Genomic DNA, 20,967 nt, shown 5'->3' with positions numbered 1-20,967 from the left:
GTGGACCACGGTACACATAATAATTTGGCCTTATGTATGGGTTATTTTCTCCATGAGTGCTATACATAGTGGCTTGCATAATATGCCCATGGTTAGTGAGCCCACTTGGACGGTCAAGATTAACCAATTCTTAATTTTTTTTATAAAGGAACAGCACAAAGAATTACAGAACAATAATATTCCTAGTATAAATACGGCCTAGTAGTCTCAGATACCTGCAGTACCACAAACGTAAAGTAAGAGAGAGAGAGAGAAAATGAGAATTGTGAGTGAAGAAGTGAGAAAAGGGCCATGGACTGAACACGAGGATGTTCAGCTGGCATTTTATGTGAACTTGTTTGGCGATCGCCGGTGGGATTTTCTGTCCAAAATCTCAGGTTTGGAAGGTTTTGGCGGGAGAATTGAACCAAAAATAAACTAGGTATATCATATATCATATATACATGCACAATAATTGGCTTCTATCTATCTTTTTTCCCATGCCCACAGCCAAGATAAATAGGTATACATATATACACACTGCATATGTTTTTTGCATTCTACAATACGAGACTATTCCAATCAAGTTCCGCTTTACTGACTAGTCCAATCAAGCTAGTCTCAGGAACAGTTCTCTAGAAAGCATTATTGATTAGTCCAATCAAGTCTTGGGAATAACTCTTCCAGTAGCGTTATTGCATAGATTAATCCCATGTTTCTTGTCATATGTTTGCCTCTCTTATGATCACTTATGTTGTTGGTGCTTGCTAGGTTTGAAAAGAAGTGGAAAAAGCTGCAGGTTGCGGTGGGTTAACTACCTCCACCCTGGGCTCAAACGCGGCAAGATGACCCCTCATGAAGAACGCCTCATTCTTGAACTCCACTCCAAATTGGGCAACAGGTAAGATACGATATCAATTTCATTATCTGTTTAAATTTTTAGTTGAAACAGAAGAAATCATTCAATTTTCAAAATTTTGAATAAATTCGATATCGTCCTGACAGCTCTAGTTGAGTGTTAAACTTGTAATGTTATTATTACTAAATTAATATTCTGATCAGATTGATCTTGTAGTTACTAAGTTAAGGACCAATTTGATTGGGTTGTGATTAATTGGTGAATTTGGTATTAGAAGATGAAACATGGTGGTTTTGTATGCAGATGGTCAAAAATTGCTCGGAAATTGCCGGGGCGAACGGACAATGAGATCAAGAATTACTGGAGGACGCAGATGAGGAAAGAGGCTCACGACAAGAAGAAGAAGGACAAGAAGCAGCACCAGAAGGGCGGCGGCGCGTGTTCGTCATCCGCATCTCCGGCGCTGTCGAATTCTTCCTCCTCTTCTTCCGGCAGCGCCGGGGAGGAGTCTACGCCGGCGCCGGTAGTGGGGGCTAACGAGAGGGGCTTCTACGATACCGGAGGGTTCGTGGAGGCGCCGCCGCCGCCGCCACGCGCCGATAACGGAGGAGAAAAGATGAGCGGCGGTGTGAAGGTTTACTCCATGGATGAGATATGGAAAGCTATTGAGTCGCCGGAAAATCAAGAAAGTGGTCATGGCGGCGTGATGGGATCTGCAATTTGGGATGATTATTCAGTGTGGACGATGGATTATGATTACCAAGAAGATGAAAGAAATATGGTGGCGCCTGTTAGCGATCAGTTTTACACCTGGTTTGACAACAACCTAGATTTTGCACATAATACATTCTTAACTGGCTAATTATATTAGTATATTATTTCATACTTTGTCGTCTCCGGTTGCCGTCTCCGGTCCCGCTACGCCGCCGATGTGGTCTGTCCTCACCACCTTAAATGTCTTGTACTCTATGTATGTATATGTAATCATGTTGTGATGATCAAACTCTACCCTCTCTTCTTTTTAGTTTCTCGATCTCACAATCTCACGTTGTGTTTTCTCCTTTTTCTTGTTTTCATACTATGAGCTACCTAGATGCAAAATCACTTCTTATTTTATACTTACATAGCAATTATAAAGAGTAAATATATGATTTGATCATCGATTATTAGGATTTCACCACTTTTGTCTCGACTTTCAAACTTGCTCAATTTTATTCCCAATTATGCAATTTTTATCTAAAATAGTCCTAATTGAGGACCATTTTGGTTAACAATTGCATAGTTGAGGATGAATTGAAATTGAACAAGTTTGGAAGTCGATAACCAAAGTAATGAAATTCTAATAGTCGATTGATCAAATCGGGTATTAACTATTAACTCCAATTATAAGTTTGACTCATGTATTATTATTGACCTAAAATTTTATTGGTAGCTGACGTGAAATGCATCATCGAGTTACGTGTCTTAAGTTACTTTAATAATATGTTTGATTCAAAACTTGATTATTAGGACAAACTTGGAAATTTAATGGTATAAAGATTAAGGAACTTGAAAGTAAGTACTAAGTACTAAAGTATTATAGAAATCAATACAATAAATATAGTCACATGCATGCTTACAAGATTATTGGAAGGAATAAATTATATTTCATTTTTAATTTTTTTTATAACTCGTAAAACACAATTTCACTGAACTAATTACTAAATTTTATGTACTGGTCCCAATGCATGAGGAGCCCAACCTAACTTTAGTCCAACTCTAGGAGCTCAGTTTCTAAATTATTTACAGCAGAGAGTTTGAAATCCACCTAAGCTTGCTATTAGAAGCAAGTTTTAAATGTATTGATCACTCCTTGCTATTTTAAAAATATTTTGTCATGCTTAAAACGAAGAGCACACTAACTTTATAAATACATTAATTCTTAATTTGGTATGAAATCATCTCACATGTCACAAATTCTGACCCCTCAGAAAAGAGAGAGAAAGTTGATTCCAAAGCATAGTGATCATAAATCACAAATAAATAATTAAATTGGCTAACCAATTAAACAATTTGATGGTTAAATTTATGTCCACTATGACAATTGGCAAGTGGCACGAAACCACTAGTACTTGGTGATGGGATGGGCCTCACTCTCCAATATCAATGAACCTTTGCATTATTTGGCACCACATCTTTAAACTACCCAATTATAATAAGGTTTTAGGGCCCATGCTGGAGATTCAACTAATAATATATGTTTTTGGTACATCATTAAAATAATGTTTATTGGTTAGTGAATGAAAAAAAAAAAAAAAAAAAACCACAATTCTTTAACCAGCTTGGTTGGTGTGAGTGGCTGTATACTATTGTCTCTTAAGAGATGTTGGAGTTTGAATCTCCTCTTGTATGAAAAAAAAAAATTTAGCAAGCATTTTGTCCCTTAATTGGGCTGGTCTGGAGGTGCCTCGTACAGTTAGGGTCTGCTCAAGACACCTCATGTGTAACAAAAAAAACACAAATCTTTAGGTTTTTTTGAATTCAATTTTTTTAAAAAAATAATAATAAATCTTTAGCTTTTCATTTCCCTAATAGCCAACTCAACAATTTTGGATTTTGTCAAATTTATTCTTGAGTCATATATTATAATTATAATAATTATCATAAGACACGAAAATTTCTGATTTTTTTTAAAAATTTATTCTTGAGTCACATATTATACTTGTAACTGTTATAAGACACAAAACTTTAGTATTAAATTATTGAATTTTAAATATTTGGATATAATTATTATAAATAAATAAAATTATTACAAGACCCAAAATTTTAGTACTAAATTGTCAAAATCTAAATATTTAAGATATAATTATATATTACAAGGCATAAGAGTTTGAATTGGAAATTGAAGCAGTCCAATTAGAAGCGGATTTAACGTTTGGGCTCCATGGATATTAATCCCCCAATGTGCTATGCCACTGGCCCATTATCACACCTTTTATATAAAAAAAATTAAAAATTAAAATAAATTGAATTATCCTAATGAATTAAATTTGGTATAAATCTGCCACGTCTGATGGGTTTAAAGAAATATCCATTATCTAGTCAACATATTAAGGTACGAAGTAGTTAAAAAGAGAGAGAATTGAAGTAGAAAGAGAGGTAGAGATTGCCTTGGTATGAGGGTACAATGAAGTCAAAATTTTCAGTATCTATCGAAGTTAATGTAGTCCATATCCTAATGAATGTGTACCCTTTGACCACTCCTGCAGCATAAGAGCGACCTTTGACCAATCCATGTGCGCTTGCCTTCTTTTTTTCGGATGACGAGAGAAACTTATAATCATTATTTCAGATGACGAGAGAAATTTATAATCATTATTTGAAAGTGTGTAATATATAAATTTCATTTTATAATTCTAGCCATAAAATGATTACAAAGAAAAATTTAAAACTGACTAACTCAAACTAAGAAATTAAAGTCCATATGTGGCTCTCATTGAAAATCAAATTTGTAACATTTTGGTTATCAAATCAGCCGTCTAACCAATTCAACAATTTGGATAGGGTTATCTCCACGTTCGCTTGTTATTCATGTGTGATGTGTTTGCTTGGCACATTTAAGTTATTGCCAATTGGTGAGCACATTGTCTTTTTGTTTTAATTTTTTCTTTTCTATTTTTGCTTCAATTTGGCAAAGACAAAAACTTCTTAAGTCCTAAAATCATATCATTGGCCTTGTTGTTCTTAGTAATGACATGCATTTACCAACTAAAGAAAAAAAAATGAGAGTTTAAATAAATGTAGCCGGCATTTTTAAAATTTATCTCCTTTGATTAGCTTCTTCATCTATTTCTCTAACAAATAGAGATCGGTTTTGTTATGAGAAATGAGGTTTTGAGATTGAAATTAGCTGTCACTAATGATTTCATTTTGATAGAACGGGAAAAACAACACTATATTAATAATAGGAGATCAAAATTTAAGGTGTCTATAATTATATTGGTAGACGATATATATTATATCTTATTGGCTGAAATTATATTTGTAGATGATGTCTATCGTATCATATCCTATAATTAGGAGACCAAAAACTTCATTTTCTTTTGAATATATACTAGTTAACATATTATCATCATTAATATAATATAATTTAGAGAAAGTGGTCAAATAAATCTCAAACTTTTTACAAATAAGCAATTAGGTCCCTGAACTTAAAAAATGTGCAATTAAAAACATCATCAACTCGTTGATTTGATGCAATTAAATTGATAATTTGTCAAAGTGTTACAATTAAGTTAATTTTCAGGCTGATAACTAAAAGGTAAAACAAGGTGATGTGTCAGTTTTTAATAATAAAATAAAATAACAAATATTCCTTTTACAAAAAAATATAATGGTTACAGTAGTAAACCTTTTTTCTAACGCCTATTAATCTTTTTCGGTGACCCACCCCCACCCCCTCCCCCCGCTTCTCCATCCGATTTTTTAATAAATATTTTTAATTTAATTTATTTATTACCACGTCAACATTTTACCGGTTTCTTTTAGGTACCCGGCTATTTCATTTAAATACATCAAATTGAAAAGTTAATGTGTTTAATTGCAACTTTTTAAAGTTCATGAACCTAATTATTTTTCATATAAAGTTTGAGAGTCTTTTTTTTTTTTGAAAACCAGTTTGAGAAAAGCTAGTTAGTTAGTTAAATTTATAGTACAAATTTTTATACAAAATGTAGTATGTTTAAAAAAAAATTATTTGTGTTTAATTAAAATGGTAATAGAAAGTCTGATCTATACCTAAGCTATGATGGCCATAATTAAAGCCTTGTCATAATAAGTAATTATATTATGCATAGACATCAACCAAGCTAGTTAGATTTACACCAATTTACACCAGTTGAGAAACACAATATGATTGTTGTAGGTGGAAGAACTTTGATTAAAGGCTTTTCTATTTGACTTTGGCTTACCATAATAACTCTATAACATACACTTTTTTCATTTACCTAGGGTTTCGTACAAAAATAATCTATCATCTCTGTAAAAATAAAATAGTGCAATTGTATCTATTACTTTATTTAATACTCCCTTTGTCTGATTTTATCTGTCTTACTTACTATCCATTGGTCAAACCAACTTTTTCCTCTTTGTTTATTTTAATTATTATCTTTTACTTATTTTTAAATTTTATTTTTTGTGTTTAATAGTACTTTTAATGTAGTTTCTAAATATATAAAATTTTTTATATTAATAATAAATTTAATATTATAAAAAATTGAATAAAAATCACTTTAGTCAAGCCTCGTTAACCGAACTAGATACATAAAATGGGACGGAGGGAGTAATAATTAAGATACATAAAAAGAAAATTAATAGAAAAGTTTTGTTTTTGAAATAAAGAAAATCAAATTTCAAATTTCTTAGGGTGCATTTGTACGAGCAATTAATTGGAATGGCTAGATCAAGGCAATTTATTGTTTCAATTGCTCTGTGAAAGATCATTTAGATGAATTGTGATTAGAGCAGTTTATTATTCCTAATTGCAGGATAAAAATTTAGTAAAAATAATGTTAACCATCACAATTTCACCGTCACTTCTGTATCACGTTTTTTAAAACCGTAACTCTCTTATCTTACCGCGTTTTCTAAAACCAAATTCTTATTTCACCTCTTTTTTCCCTCCATTTTTTGTTAGGTGGTCTTGTAGTTCAAAGTGGGGCATGAAAATGGATTGTTCCGACCTTTGTCCCCACAAGTCTCATCCAATTAATCACCTCTTAGACTTCTTTTCATGAACCCCCTTTACTTTGACCACACCAGAAGCCATTCATGGCCGCCATATAACCACCCCTGCTATTATTTCAACCATCAAGATTCCACTCCATTCTACACTCCCCAAATAAATTCATATACCTTACGTACTTAACGGTATTATATACTTATTTATATACTTCAATAAACTTGTAGAAGAAAAAAAAAAGGAGAAAAACGTTTTATCAAGTACAAAACATAATTATTAGTTTACGGTAATGTTACATGTGGTACTATAAAAACTAATAATTTTAAAAAATTGCAGGTACAATAATGCAACATAATCAACATGCATGATGCTTGTTGTTGAAGAATAATTTTACCCAATGGTACAAGGGATTGTAATCTCTAATGAAAAATATAGCTCCATGATGAGCAAAAGCTCATGTCATGAGGAATCTGGCGGATGAACAACCACACTTAAAATTCATTTCCAGTGACAAAGTAGGGTTCGGACAATCTAGATATGAGCTCCACCAATTTGGTCTCTAGTTGGGGTTGGGCTCCTGGTGTGTAGAAAGGTACAATTTGGTGTGGATCTTGAAGTTAGATAGAATCTATTTACCTTGTCATGGGTTTGGGCGGGTTCATGAGGTCTAGGATATAGTTCACCAAAACTAGAAAATCTGGGTTATAATAATAATAATAATAACGTGTGTGTGGATGCAAAACTGGTATAGTGGGGGTTCGATTCTTGCCACAAAAATTAAGGGTTTAAGTTTAAATTGGACTCTTTTGTGTGCAGAAGTATACAATGTTGAGTCTCAAAACTAATAGATTGGCAGACAAGTTGGAATCTGAGTGAAAAAACAAAGGAGAATTTCATGTGTTGATTAGATTAGCAAGGAATCCTATGACGACTCAGACAATTTAATGTTGTCTTTTCCTAAAAAAGGTTTGGGACATTGGAAACTTTAATGATGGGAGGCAACTAAAAGGTTTGCAATATCTTTGTTTCTTAAAAAGAAGCTTAGTCCACACGTACATATTACATCTAGGTATAGCCTGTGCTGTGTGAAAATTTTTCTTGACAAATCTGCAGACCAAAACCTCTCGCAGACCAACTGTGCTCCCTTCAATCAAACCCCGCCGTGATATATGAATCGAAATACATCCTCCATCGAATTTTCGTTGAAATAATATAATGGTAATTGACATGATTTAGTTGGTCTAATTTAATTAATATTGGTAGATTTAATGAAGTAGTTCAAAACTCGAAAGCCCACTAAAAATCAACAAGGATATGTCTTTTTAGCAAGTACGGATCGGATAACAATTATTGGTGTTTACATTATACTACCGTGTATATATATACTTCGGTTCTAATAGTCTTATTTAGTTTTTTTGTACGACTATTATTGTTATACTTCTATAAATATTAGTTTAATTAGTATATTGTACTGTACAATGATCTAAATTTTAATGTTCTAACTCATGGGATGGATGGGATAACATTGATCTCTCATCATAACTCAAACATATATATAATTACTCACACACACACACGAGCGCACATACATGTTCAGGTGAAGTTGGTGTTTATGTTTGAACGTGTATTGCGCAATACCATAACATGTATCTGTTGATATGCAAAATGGTACACTCAAATTGTTGCCCTTTTACGCTTCATTGAGTGTACTTTGTAATAACTCGGTGTACTAAAGTTATAATTATAAAATTTTCACCACTATTTTTCTTATTTTAATTTAGAGCTCTTGATATTCTCATCGATCCCGATCAAAAATTAGAATGATGAATTCTCACTTTTCTCTCATATGTCAATTATCATATAATTATATGGGTTACACTTGTGTGAGACCGTCTTACGGATCCTTACCTCGTATGTGGGTCGGGTCGGGTCGATTCAATAATGTGTAAATGCAATATTTATGCTAGCAAATGTAACACTAAATCAGAATAAAATGTTTAATTTGTTACTTATAAGGGAAAACATAATACTTTTGAGGACAAATGTAATACTTTTATATTTTGATTTAAAAAGTAATACTTTTACGTCAAAATATAAAATGTTTAATTTGTTACTTATAAGGGAAAATATAATATACTTTTGATGAAAAAAGTAATACTTTTACATCAAAATATAAAAGTATTACATTTGTCCTTAAAAATATTATATTTTTCAATATAAGTAATAAACATTTTATTCATAATTTAATATTACATTTACTAGTATAAGTATTACATTTCATCTTGACCCAATTCATCTCAAGGACAAAGATTTGTGAGACAGTTTCGATTACATAAATTTTTGCCTAATTATATATATGTACATATATCATAAAGATCAGTCATTGATAATAATATTCGATACAATCCCGACAACATATGTAACTATGCTTAATAGAAAACACATAGGTGTGGTTAGACACAATAGAGATTCCCAAAGTTTGTTATGTCTAGTATTGAGGAATATAGTTAGAAGCATGAGGCACGTTCTACCTACAAAACCGACTTATTACATTACGTACTCTATTAACCGTAATGGCATGTGCATTGCGCTAGTGTTGAAATTCTTCGTATTGTACACGTGTCGCTGCATGGTTGCGCATCACGTGACCTGTACCTAATGCCCATGTGCTGCTCATCAATAGGACAAAAGCTAGCTTCGTTAATCCCTTTGATTACTTTCTTAATGTCCCACTAATGATAAGGACACGCCGTTTGATTTTCACCGTAGGATTAATCAATCCTAACCCTCTATCATCTCAAATCAAACCAACTTTTTTTACACAACAAATATATAATTGCATTACAATCAATTAATAAAAGTAAATACTGATTAAATATCTTATATACAAATATACAAAGATATTTGTGAAAATTTTCGTGTTCTAAATAATCAATAGTTATATCATGAACCATTCAGTTAATATATTATATTTATATATTTTTAATTTATTACAAATATATAATCGATTAACTGAATGTACATAATATGTCAATTGTAAGTAGATAACCTGAATATAATGTTGTTTTGGATAAGCATTCACAATGCAAGGTGCAATGTAGGTTCTACTACAGAATATAATTTGTGGTAGATTACAGAAAGAAGGGAAGGTGGCCTCAATTAACAATAGCTCATGTATTATACTAAAGAAGAAGATAGATGGAATCTTGAATAGTAGGTGACCAAAAGGAGTGGACAAAACTATAGTGAATAAAAAATGTGAATGTAACTCCAAACAAGGGTAAATGCATGTCTTTTCTGACTCATATAATCATAGTGGAAGTGTTGAAGGTTAATAACATATTATGTTTTAATTGTACTTTATAAATAATATGATTGTATTGATGAGAGATTTTAAGTATAAACAGATGTGTTTAAATCACAACTCACAAGTAAAAAAAATTTACTTTTAGTGTAATAAACATTATTATAATATTCACACTCAATAAATTGAAGTGTTTGCAAAGCATTTATTATTCTTGAAGTTGAATTTTGTTTCTCCCATGATGATAAAAGTTGGCAGGTAAAATCGTTACCCGTTAAGAAACAAAAGGAGGTAAAACACGGAGTGTTGTCTGTTTGTTTGCCACCACCACTAGCTTAGCTTGAGTGGCGTAGGCTAGCTTTAGATAATAATACTTTAAAAATACTATTACTAATTTTACTTGTTTAACCTCCCTGCCTATATGTGTGTGCAAACTGAAATTGTGTAATGTAATTAAGTACTGGTTTGGTATAGGCATATTTTTGGTGCAACACTATCATTTACTACACCATTTTGGTGTAGAATTCGGTATTTAGACCATCTTCAACTCAAAACACCAAATTCTACACTAAATTTTACACTAAAAGGAATATTCTCAACATATTCATACACCAAATTTTTTTTCTCTAACCCATTTAAACTAAATTTTGCACCAAAGTTTATTTCATCCACAATCCATTTACACCAAATTATATTCATGCACTAAAATAATTTGTATTTTATAATTTAAAACTTTAATTTTGCTTACTTTAATTGTTTTAATAAAAAAATATAATTTTGATAGAAATAATAATATTTTAAAATAGATTTTATGTTTTTATGTATTTTAAAATTAAATTATTTTATAGTCGATATTGATCTTGTTTTAAACGTCTCAATGAGATCTTTAAATCTTTATAATTTACTTTTAATAATATAAAAATTTAAAAGGAAACAATTAGCAAAAAAAATTTAAAAAGTTCCACACCAACATGGTGTAAATGAATAGTGTATCACCATATTAATTTGGTGACACACTATTCATTTACACCATTTTGGTGTAAATTTTGGTGTCTTCCTTGGAGCAATATTGCACCAAATTTTTACACCAAAATGGTGTCTGGTGACTTCCTTGGAGATGGCCTTAAACAAACATTTTATTTATGATTAGTATTATATTTTTCAATATAAGTATTATATTTTCATCTTAATCCAATCCGTCCCACTAGTAAAGATATATAAGACGATCTCACAGGAGAATCACTCTAAAGTAATTTATATTCATTGACTTTTTATTCTTAATAATAACATACCGTGATATGTATTTATTATTTTATTGATTTAAGAGCAACAAAAATATGATGGTGTAGTATTTATTTTAGAATTTTGTCAGCTTTATGGCCAACAAGGAGAGAGACGAAAAAAAAATAAAAAATGAAGGTAGTAATTGGTGATCACCCTAACCCGTCCGTTAAATGCACAAATAGCAACCACTCATAATTATAACTTGCATTGCCTTTTTTTTTTTTTTTTTAACTGACAAAAAACCTCTCATTAGCATAATTCCTTTTCTTCCGCTCCTCTCTCCTCCCCATAAGAAAAAGTTAGGAAAAAATTTGAAAACAATCCAATGATAATGCTATAACAATAAATAATTATATTAAAACCCTCCAGTATATATTTAATAAAAAATATATTCTATGCAATTGGTATTATTTTCTTTTTTTATTAATTAAAAGTATTATGAGAATGTGAGATTGGAATATTATTTGTGTCTCTTTTTGTTATCTTCTCTTGTTCTTGAGATTGGTGTCATGGGGGTGATGATGCATAGCCAAATATTGTCAATCTTTTTGACTTTGTGGTTCTCATATTATGGTTATGGAGGAATAAAAAATTGTCGACGGTTGAGACCTTTGGGTACTTCCGGATTTGTGCCGGGAAAATGCATGCATGCATGCACTTTTCGTTACCACTAAGTACTAATTAAGTCATCAAAATGTATCTTCAACATTATACCTTAGCTTCCTTAACACTAAATCCTCTTAATTAAGTGTCAATTAAATAGGGGAATGATAGGTAATTAAATTAATTTATTTTATCGAGTATTATCGTCATATTGCTAGTAGATATGATCATTTGTGTAAATAAATTTGTTAATGAGTTGACACGATAAGACTATATGAACACATACAACCCACACACTAAAAGTAATACGTTAGCCGTTAGGGGTTCCGGGTTCACTTGCCATTAAAAAATACTACTTAATTAATTAAGGATTACATTATAAACAAGTTAAGAACTGAACTAACATAAGAGCTAAGGCTTATGGGGCTCGGGTGAGTCGAACGTTGTGGAACAATAATGTTCCTCTAGATTTTCTTATCCTTGAGTTTTCTTAATGAAATTCCGTTTCTTGCTTCAAAAATAAAACATTATAAACAAGTTACTATTATTATTATTATTATTATTATTATTGTTATTATTATTATTATTATTATAATGTACGTAAACAATATGTTATAATTGTTGTATAATATGGGCGATGAGGCTCCTAGATAGTAGATACATTGTACTAGTGATGAATACTTTAATTTTGTTTTAAACATAACTAGCGGCTTTGCCCTTTTTGGTGTTCATTTTCTATTATTTTCAGCAGCTTTAATCTTTCCGTTTCTTCACCCAAAAGTGAAAACACAAAACTTCGAGTTAAGGTAGCTTCATAAACAAATCAAGCACCAAAAGCAAAGCATTATATGTTAACTAAAGGTCAATTGTTTCTGCAACGTTAGGCAGACTAGCCTAGCTCGTAGCTAGCTTCATTTAATTAATTTTAGCTATTTAAAGGTTGGATTAGAGCATCCAATAACTATTTAAGATCAAATTAATATCCAATATAGTCATCGACTATAGTGATTTTATTCAATTTAGTTCTAAATGACTTTTTATGCTCAATTTAATCATCGACTTTAATGATTTTACCCAATTTAGTCCTTTGTTAAAAATTCTGTTAGAAATAGGATCCTAATGATAATTTATCATCCTATGATTCCTTCTTCTTCCTCTTATTAAAATCTATGCAAAAATGTAAATCTTCGTACGCAAATATTTATTTACTCTGTATTTATTTATTTAGGATTGAAGTTGATTTGGTACAAAAATTTACATTGTTGTGTGGATCTTAATAAAGGGAAGAAGAAAGAATCATTACAAATGGGATGGAAGATGAGAAATGACCATTAGGATCCTATTTTTAAAAGTCAACTAACATAATTTTTGACAAAATGACTAAATTATGTAAAATCATCAAAGTTGAAGACTAAATTAAACACAAAAAGTCATTTAGAATTAAATTGAGTAAATATCTTTAAAAAATTAAATTGAATAAAATCACTATAATCGATAACTATATTGGGCGTATTAAGTCAATTAGTTATCTACTGTGGAGAGATATGATATTTAGCATTATATTTAAGTAATTAAATCAAAATTAATTAGAGTGCCGTTTGTATAGGGATTAGGAATGGGAGAAAAATATTTGAGCATATAAAGAATGGCAATAGCCTAATAAATCAGGCGTAATACAGTTGATTTCAGTTGTATTGGGCAGTGAACAATGCACTCGCCGGCCACAACACCAACCCCTAGGAGGATATATATACTGCAACTTGCAAATAATTAATCTTATCTATCTAGTGCGTGCTGCACTAATTAACAAGTATCAATAATTTAATCCCGATATACCTCTAGAGTATGAATGAGATGACGTTAATATGTTCCACCTTAATTAGAGATTTCAGATTTGAGCTCTGTAAATGCAATTACCATGTAAATGTAATTATCTTAAAATTCATGAAGTCTTTGACTTCCTACTTGCTATGAACATGATTAATTTCAATTATGAATTCTAGTGTACCCAAATAATTGGTGATAAAAATCAAACTTATGACGCTCTGGTATGATAATTATGTTTCACCCTTTTGCCTATTCCTTTTGGGCGTCAATCCCATATTGAAATAGTTAGATGAAGCTATTTAGGTAAAAACTAGATTGAAATAAAATTTGGTCTTAAATTTAGTATGTGCTTTTATTTTCATTTATTACATTTAAAAATAGTACGTAAAATATGTATACGAATTGGCATGTTTTTAGTAAATATACGGGGAAAGAGCTAGATGAATGCCTTAATTATTTCTGTAAGTTTTAATATGGTGCAAGAACTATATATAATTCACTCTTAAAAGTATAAATGCTTATCATGCACTTTCAATTTCTTTTACCACTTGCCCTAGAAATCTAGAATTTTCCGCATAAAAATTATAATTTAGCAAATCGTTTACCATTTACAAAATTACTTCCTTCAAAATTGAAATTGATTAATTTTAAAAAAGTCAAATAACTACATTGATCTATTCATACTTAGCTTGTAGTTGATATATGATGATGTAAATAGATTCATGGTATACAAGTTTTGATCTATGCTACTTGGTTATATTGGACACAATGTAAATCTAAGAGGTAATATTAAGGTCCGGAAGTTAAGAGTCCAAATATATGAGGTCGATAAGCTCTAGTTGGTACAATACAAGTGTGAGAAATCAACCCTTACACTAAGTAAGATGTCATATTTATACTAAGCAGTATGGAGACATAATAATGTTGATAAGTTGCTAACATATCTGGCGTGAAATTCATTGATTGGGCACTCAAGTCGATCATGACATGTGTAAATTGTTACGTTGATGTGACGATTAGTGAAGTGACAACGGAGTTAACCTGTCTAGTAGCGATGATTGTGAAATGTGTAAGATATCAAGATCGATAAGTCATTTTATATTTAAACCAAGGGGTCTTATGATATCGAGATCAAGAAGCCTGTTGACATTGAGTCCGAAAATTCTATTGATATCAAGGCTAGGAAGCTTGTTGATATTCAAACAAGGAAGCCTAATTGATATTTAGACCGATAAGTCGACTAGAATTGTGATCAAGAAGAAACCACAAGTATACAATACCGAAGTTACCAAACAATTATTAGGGTTACTTTATATAACCTATCAATACTTCAATGTGAAAATATTATTTAAGAAAAACTACAATATATGTCAAAATGATTGTATTGAGTTTGATTGGCAATGATTTTAACACAATTTTCTTTATAATAATACTAGATATAAAAGTACGCGTGTACGTTATAATTTTTTTCTTTAAACATTGAGCCATTAAAATTGGCAATAAAATGTTGTGAGAATGAGAAATGAAAAACTTTACTAAAAAGATTCTGAAAAATTAATTAGGCGGTGCCGATTTGCCTTTTTACTTTAATTTTGGTGATGTAGAATATTGTTGACCAATCATTAACGTTAGACGGTGGTTGCAGCTTACAATTTTTTTTTTAAAGAATTACAAAAGGAAGCCAAAATAAAGAAATTTAAGAAATATTACTGCAGCAGTCCAAAAAGGGTACTCAAAGCACCTAACTTTTGAAACAAAGAAAACCGCGTAAATACTAATACCCCATCTTGCTTTTACATTCACTTTTTATTTGTCCATTCATGTATCATGCACGTATGGCAGATTAGACTCCACACAAACGAAAATCAAGAAAATGAAAAACATGAAAATGCATGATAAAAATGCAAAAGAAATGTAGAAGGTAAGTTATTATTATTATATTATTTTTAATACTATTTACTCTGTTACAAGGAAGTAACTATACTTTCTCCATCTGTTATAGCTCAAAAGAGTTAATACCTTACCACTGATATTCGATCGGTTGACAACCTTCCTTCAAGGAGAGCCACAAAGTGTCATCTGAACACAAATTGCTTAGCTAGAAGGTAAGTTATTAGGAGGACACTTTACTACCTCATTGAAACGAATAACAAGAAAATAGGATATGGGGGAATGCATGATATATAAGAGAGACATGTTATGCAAATTATTATGCAAGTTATTAGGAGGACAAATTACCCTCCCCTTGAAAATTTTCGTGCATTATAGAAAAAATGTTGTGCAATGGGATTTTACTGAGAGGAATATTGGTAAGAATCGAATTCATTATCTACTAGATTGAGAATCATGCTCCACTCACTCGCTCATCCCTTTTGGGACAAACTATTTATATTTGAAGTATACCCCATGTGTTTTACACACATATATACTTATACTTTAAAAAAATTATATATGCAAATTTATTTATTTTTTTCATTCAAAAAAAAATGCAAAGTAATATTTTTTTAGCATGCCCCAAGGGCTAAAAACTCAATCTTTAAAAAGTTAAAAGCTCTTCAAAAAATCCTCTGTGAACACCTCTGCTAGCATTAGGCTTTTGAGGCAATGAGGTCAATTGGTGTCACTGAAACTTTAACCACAAATGTTATTTATTTCTTTATGGTAAGTACATATGGTAAAATTTATATTTAATATATAATATAGACTATAGAGAGAGAGAGAGGAACAATCCATAAATGCAGCAAAACACATGGATAGAGTCATATAGAGAGATAAAGGGAGAGAGTGTACGTGTAAATGTGTTACATATAGTATGATAAGACAAATGCCCTGAAAGAGGGGAATGCTATTTATTATTCTTATTATTTTTTTTTCTCAATAATTTTGGGGTTTCAACCAAATGAAAATGAGCTTTTCATTTTCTTATGAAAAGTAAAATTAGATTCCATAAATAAATATTGTCATTCCATGTGGGGGCTTGGTGGTTGTGTAGTGGGAGGCTCCCTTTGTCTTATTGAGTGCAGCTTCTCCTCCTATATAATCTTCACTATACACCATTTTCACAGAACTCTCTCATCCCCAAACAAGCCATAGCAAAACAACAAAAATTCTTTCCAGATTCTTTGCCTTTCTTGGGAGAATATTCTGTCAGAGTTCTGCAAGAAAAAATGGATGAAATGGCTTCTTTTTGGAGTTATCAAGAAGTGAGTTATCCCCCTTGTTTTGCTTATAGTTCTGCTGTTTATACTCAAATGGACTAAATCTTGATTTCAATTTAGCAATGATTGATGGTGTATATCATATGTTTTGTCATTTAAGGTTGTTTTTTTAATGTGTGATGTTCATCTTAGAATTAACATTGCATTTGTTACAACCTTAATGTGGACTTGTTTCACTCCTTGTGGGAGTGGCCTAATTAACCTTTTTGACAGTCATTCACGGCAACTTAGGCTGGTTTACGTTCTTGTGGTCCTTTGCTGACTAAGGTCACAAGGTGGGGTTTACATAGTGCATCCCGGATGCTCGTCATCCCAAAAAAAAAAGGATTTTTCTGTCATAAGTCCTTTTTGGGTTGAACAATTTTTGGTGGAAAGGCTTAGTAGGTGCAATATATTATCAAGAATTGATCATTGCAGGGCCCAATGTTCTATTTTCTTTTAAAAGGTTATAGGTATCCAATGGCTCCGTTTAATTGCATGTACTGTATTGGTTGAGTTTGCTTTTTTTAATGTTTAATGTTTTGCAGTTTTGTTTGTTTGTTTGTTTGTTTTCAGTAAAAGAATGTTCAGTTCTTGAACTTCTGATGAATTTACAGACAATGGATGAACTGAAGCAGAAGCTTTTGCATGAACTATGTTGATTGAGTTTGCTTTTTTAAATGTCTATGTTTTGCTGTTCTGTTTTTTCTGTAAAAAATTGTTCAGTTCTTGAAATTCTAATGAATTTACAAACAATGGATGAAGTGAAGCAGAATCTCTATGTTGCAGTTTTGTTTGATTTCTGTAAAAGATTGTTGAGTTGTTGAAACTGTGATGAATTTGCAGACAATGGATGAGCTGAAGCAGAAGCTTTTGTACAGTACGTATGAACTGGAAAGGTTTAAGGCGGAATCGAGCGAGGAGATGAGGAAGAGCAAAGAATATGTGAAGCAACTGGTTGAGCTTCTGAAGGTTGCTTGTAAGGAGAGAGATGAGGCAAGAGATCAGCTTCAGAAGCTGCTGGGAACAGCAGCAAGTGTTGTTGTGTTGCCTGCAACGAAGGCGAATTCGGGCGTCACTGAATCGAACAGCCTGTCCGAGACGTACAACACTCAGGGCTCGTCCCCCGTTGAATCCTTCCTCGATGCAGTTTCGTCTCCCGAGCTCTTGAACAATAGTACAGTTGATTCTAGTGCCATGGTGGATCAGGCTGCGATGGCGATTGAGGGTCTCGCGAAGGGGAAATGTTTGCCTCAGAAGGGGAAGCTTCTGCAGGCTGTGCTTGAGGCTGGGCCGCTTCTGCAGACCCTGCTCGTGGCAGGGCCGCTCCCCAGGTGGCGCAACCCGCCTCAGCTCAAGGCGTTCCACATCCCACCTGTTTCCATCAGGGGCTGCAATAATGCTGCTGCTGCTGCTGCTGCAGCTTCATCAAGAACACTGTCGCAGCTTTGCTTCGAGATTCCTGGCCCGTCTCCACAAATGTTGTCAATGCCTATGTTGAACTTCGGATCCTGTCTTGGCAGCCAGAGGTTGATGTCTGCTGGCTCAAACATGGCTACCAGTTATACCCATCTCGAAAAGCGACAAAGGTTGCTGTGAAGAACTCAAAGCATTTTTGTACAAAAGACAATATTTGGGTGGGGATGTAAATGGGATTATGGGGTAGATACATAGGTTTCATTTTTATCTTTCTTTTAACTACCAACTCAATTCTTCCTTCTATGACAGTTTCCATTGCAGCTTTTTAGCCATTCTTCAGGCAAATGAAAGTCTAGTTTTTGCAGTTTCTCACAGCTGGTTCCTCTACTTCCTATGTAGTAATCTATTGGCCTTCCTGGTTTTAGCCAGTCACTTATGAGCAACTTAGGTTGATTTACTGGTTTACGTTTACCTTTGCTAGCAAGGGGTCATAAAGCGGGGTTTACCCAGTGCACAGGCTCGGGTAGTGCCTGTTAGTTTGCCTTGTCACTCTAAAAAACAAATTAAAAGTTATGATGTGTCTTTTGTCCTTTGGGTGGCAAACAAAGCTGAAAGCAAGCATGTTGATGATCACAAAGTGCAGACAAAAGAAAGGATAAACCATAGTTATCTTCATTGTAATTTGTGGTCACCAGAGCTCCAAGAAGCCCAAAAAATTTAATCATTCCTTGCAGAATTCCCATTTCCCATCATTATTTGTCTGTTCTTTCCTGGAGTGACATGAAAACAGAACTGGTTCCATATTATGCTGAGCATTTGACCTCAGGATCTTCCCAATCTTTCTGTCTGCATTTCTGCTGTGTTCTTTGGATTGATCGCGTTCGAGATCGCGCTGAGCTTAGGAAAACAAGGCTCCTAGACTAGGTGGCTGTGCTCTGGAGTTTCCAACAAACTAGGATTATAGCTTAAACCTCAACACTGTCTTCTGCATTATTTCTGCAACTTCTGCAGACAATGCCTTCACCAAGTCCCACTGATTCTCCAGGAACTGACAATAATCCTCCCTGGGATTCATCAATCATTGCCTTAGTGGGAATTGTGGGCATGATCTTTCTTCTGCTGAGCTACTACAAGCTTCTGCAGAGACCATTCTGCCAATTCAGATCAGCAGTCTCGTCGGGCCAAATGCATCTGTTGGATGAGCAGAACCGCGAGGAGCCTTCTTCTGTTGTGATGAGCTGTGGGCTCGACTCCTACGTCGTGCACGCCCTCCCGATCACCCCGTTCCGAAAGGGGAATCCGGAGAGCTCCCCGAGCAGCTCGGATTGCGCGGTTTGTCTGGGGGAATTCGAGGACGGTGAGTGGATAAAACACCTGCCCAACTGCTCACATGTGTTCCATGTTCCCTGCATTGACACTTGGTTTCAGACTCATTCAAGCTGCCCACTTTGCAGATCATTTGTGTACTGCATTAAAGTGCAGCCTGAGTTTAGTTTCCCATTTCTGGAGCCTCTTCCCAGAGAAGAAATTCATAACCAGAGATCAACACACTACCAGAATCTCCAGTCCCAAACACTGCATAGTTCTTCACTATGATCTGATTCTCTGATAGCCTCTCTGTTGGGCGGAAACCTGAAGGGTCAAGTCTAGCACATTGTCTTTCGAAATGTGGCTCTTAGTGCTATGCAAGTACAAGAAAATAAAATTGCATTTTTGCTACTAGCTATAGTTTTGACATGGTGAGAGCTCAGATCAAACTGTGTCGCGCTACATTTGGTCCAACAATAGGTTTCAACTTTCATTAGGACTGTGGGTTCTTGGATCTGAAATCATGAGAAGGAACATCAAGAAACTAGAGTGCAGATTGCAAGAAACTAGAAATGTCAGTCAGAAAGAAATCAAACTAGAATGGATTTTTTTTAAAAGCTAAAACAAGCCAAATTTCCCCACTTATTCACAATTGTTTGTATATATACATGGATTCTGAAAAGCTACCAAGAATTTATATGTCATTTGTTTATTTAAAGTTTAAACTAACACACCTTACTATTCGTGGCAGGAATCCAACATCTATCTTTTTTGTTGTAATTAAGTATTAAGTAAAGTTTCTTATCCACTAAACCAATATCATAGGCTAACATTTTATCATAGCAGGACCCAATTAGCTTAGCCAACATATCGATCAACCTAAACCAGCTTAATTAATTACCCAAATCAACAAAGATTACAAGTATAGCCCAAATTGATAATCAACTGAATGTGCGATCCTTTTAATTTGGCTTTAACCTTTACGGAAATCTATATCTGTATCTATATATATATATATATATATTAAAACAGAAGTGCTAGCTTTTCCGCTCATTTTAGTCAAAAAAAAATTTGAAATCGGTCAACATAATATTATATAATAATTCCTTATAAAAAATGTTAGCCTTCCTTATCATTCCTTATTTATGGTTAAAATTGACATAATATTCAAAATATGATTCTGTTCCTTATTATACATGGAAATTAATGAAATATTTTATTCAATTCCATTCCTGTACGGAAAGTAATAATTATTAAACAAAATTATAGTTATTATACCATGCAATTCAATTATGGTTCAAAATATTTTAATCTTGCGTATTTTTTTTATTTTATATTCGTAATTCGTAAACAATCAAATTACTATATGATGTATATTATAGTATATTATAGTATTCAAAAAAATTACTATATTATGTTAATGTAGCAATTAAATTTCTCTCATGATAATATTAAAAAAATAAAAATT

At 32.7% G+C, this 20,967-nt stretch overlaps 3 protein-coding genes across 3 annotated transcripts; all 3 read left to right on the top strand.

Moving 5' to 3' along the window:
- Positions 1-237: 237 nt before the first annotated feature.
- LOC116004921 (transcription factor MYB59-like) lies at positions 238-1,919 on the top strand. Its single transcript, XM_031245124.1, has 3 exons — positions 238-377; positions 751-880; positions 1,142-1,919. Exons 1-3 carry the CDS (start codon positions 257-259, stop codon positions 1,698-1,700), a joined length of 810 nt encoding a protein of 269 aa, XP_031100984.1. The 5' UTR covers positions 238-256; the 3' UTR covers positions 1,701-1,919.
- A 14,706-nt stretch (positions 1,920-16,625) lies between these two features.
- LOC116005359 lies at positions 16,626-18,563 on the top strand. Its single transcript, XM_031245641.1, has 2 exons — positions 16,626-16,778; positions 17,619-18,563. The coding sequence occupies exons 1-2, from the start codon at positions 16,743-16,745 to the stop codon at positions 18,369-18,371; spliced, it is 789 nt and encodes a 262-aa protein (XP_031101501.1). The 5' UTR covers positions 16,626-16,742; the 3' UTR covers positions 18,372-18,563.
- Positions 18,564-18,737: 174 nt separating this feature from the next.
- LOC116005360 (E3 ubiquitin-protein ligase Os04g0590900-like) lies at positions 18,738-20,217 on the top strand. The gene has a single exon (XM_031245642.1). It carries the CDS (start codon positions 19,206-19,208, stop codon positions 19,785-19,787), a length of 582 nt encoding a protein of 193 aa, XP_031101502.1. The 5' UTR covers positions 18,738-19,205; the 3' UTR covers positions 19,788-20,217.
- The last annotated feature ends 750 nt before the right edge of the window (positions 20,218-20,967 follow it).

Source organism: Ipomoea triloba, chromosome 14 (genome assembly GCF_003576645.1).
Source record: "Ipomoea triloba cultivar NCNSP0323 chromosome 14, ASM357664v1".
NCBI lineage: Eukaryota > Viridiplantae > Streptophyta > Magnoliopsida > Solanales > Convolvulaceae > Ipomoea > Ipomoea triloba.
This window is presented reverse-complemented; position numbering and strand designations above follow the sequence as displayed.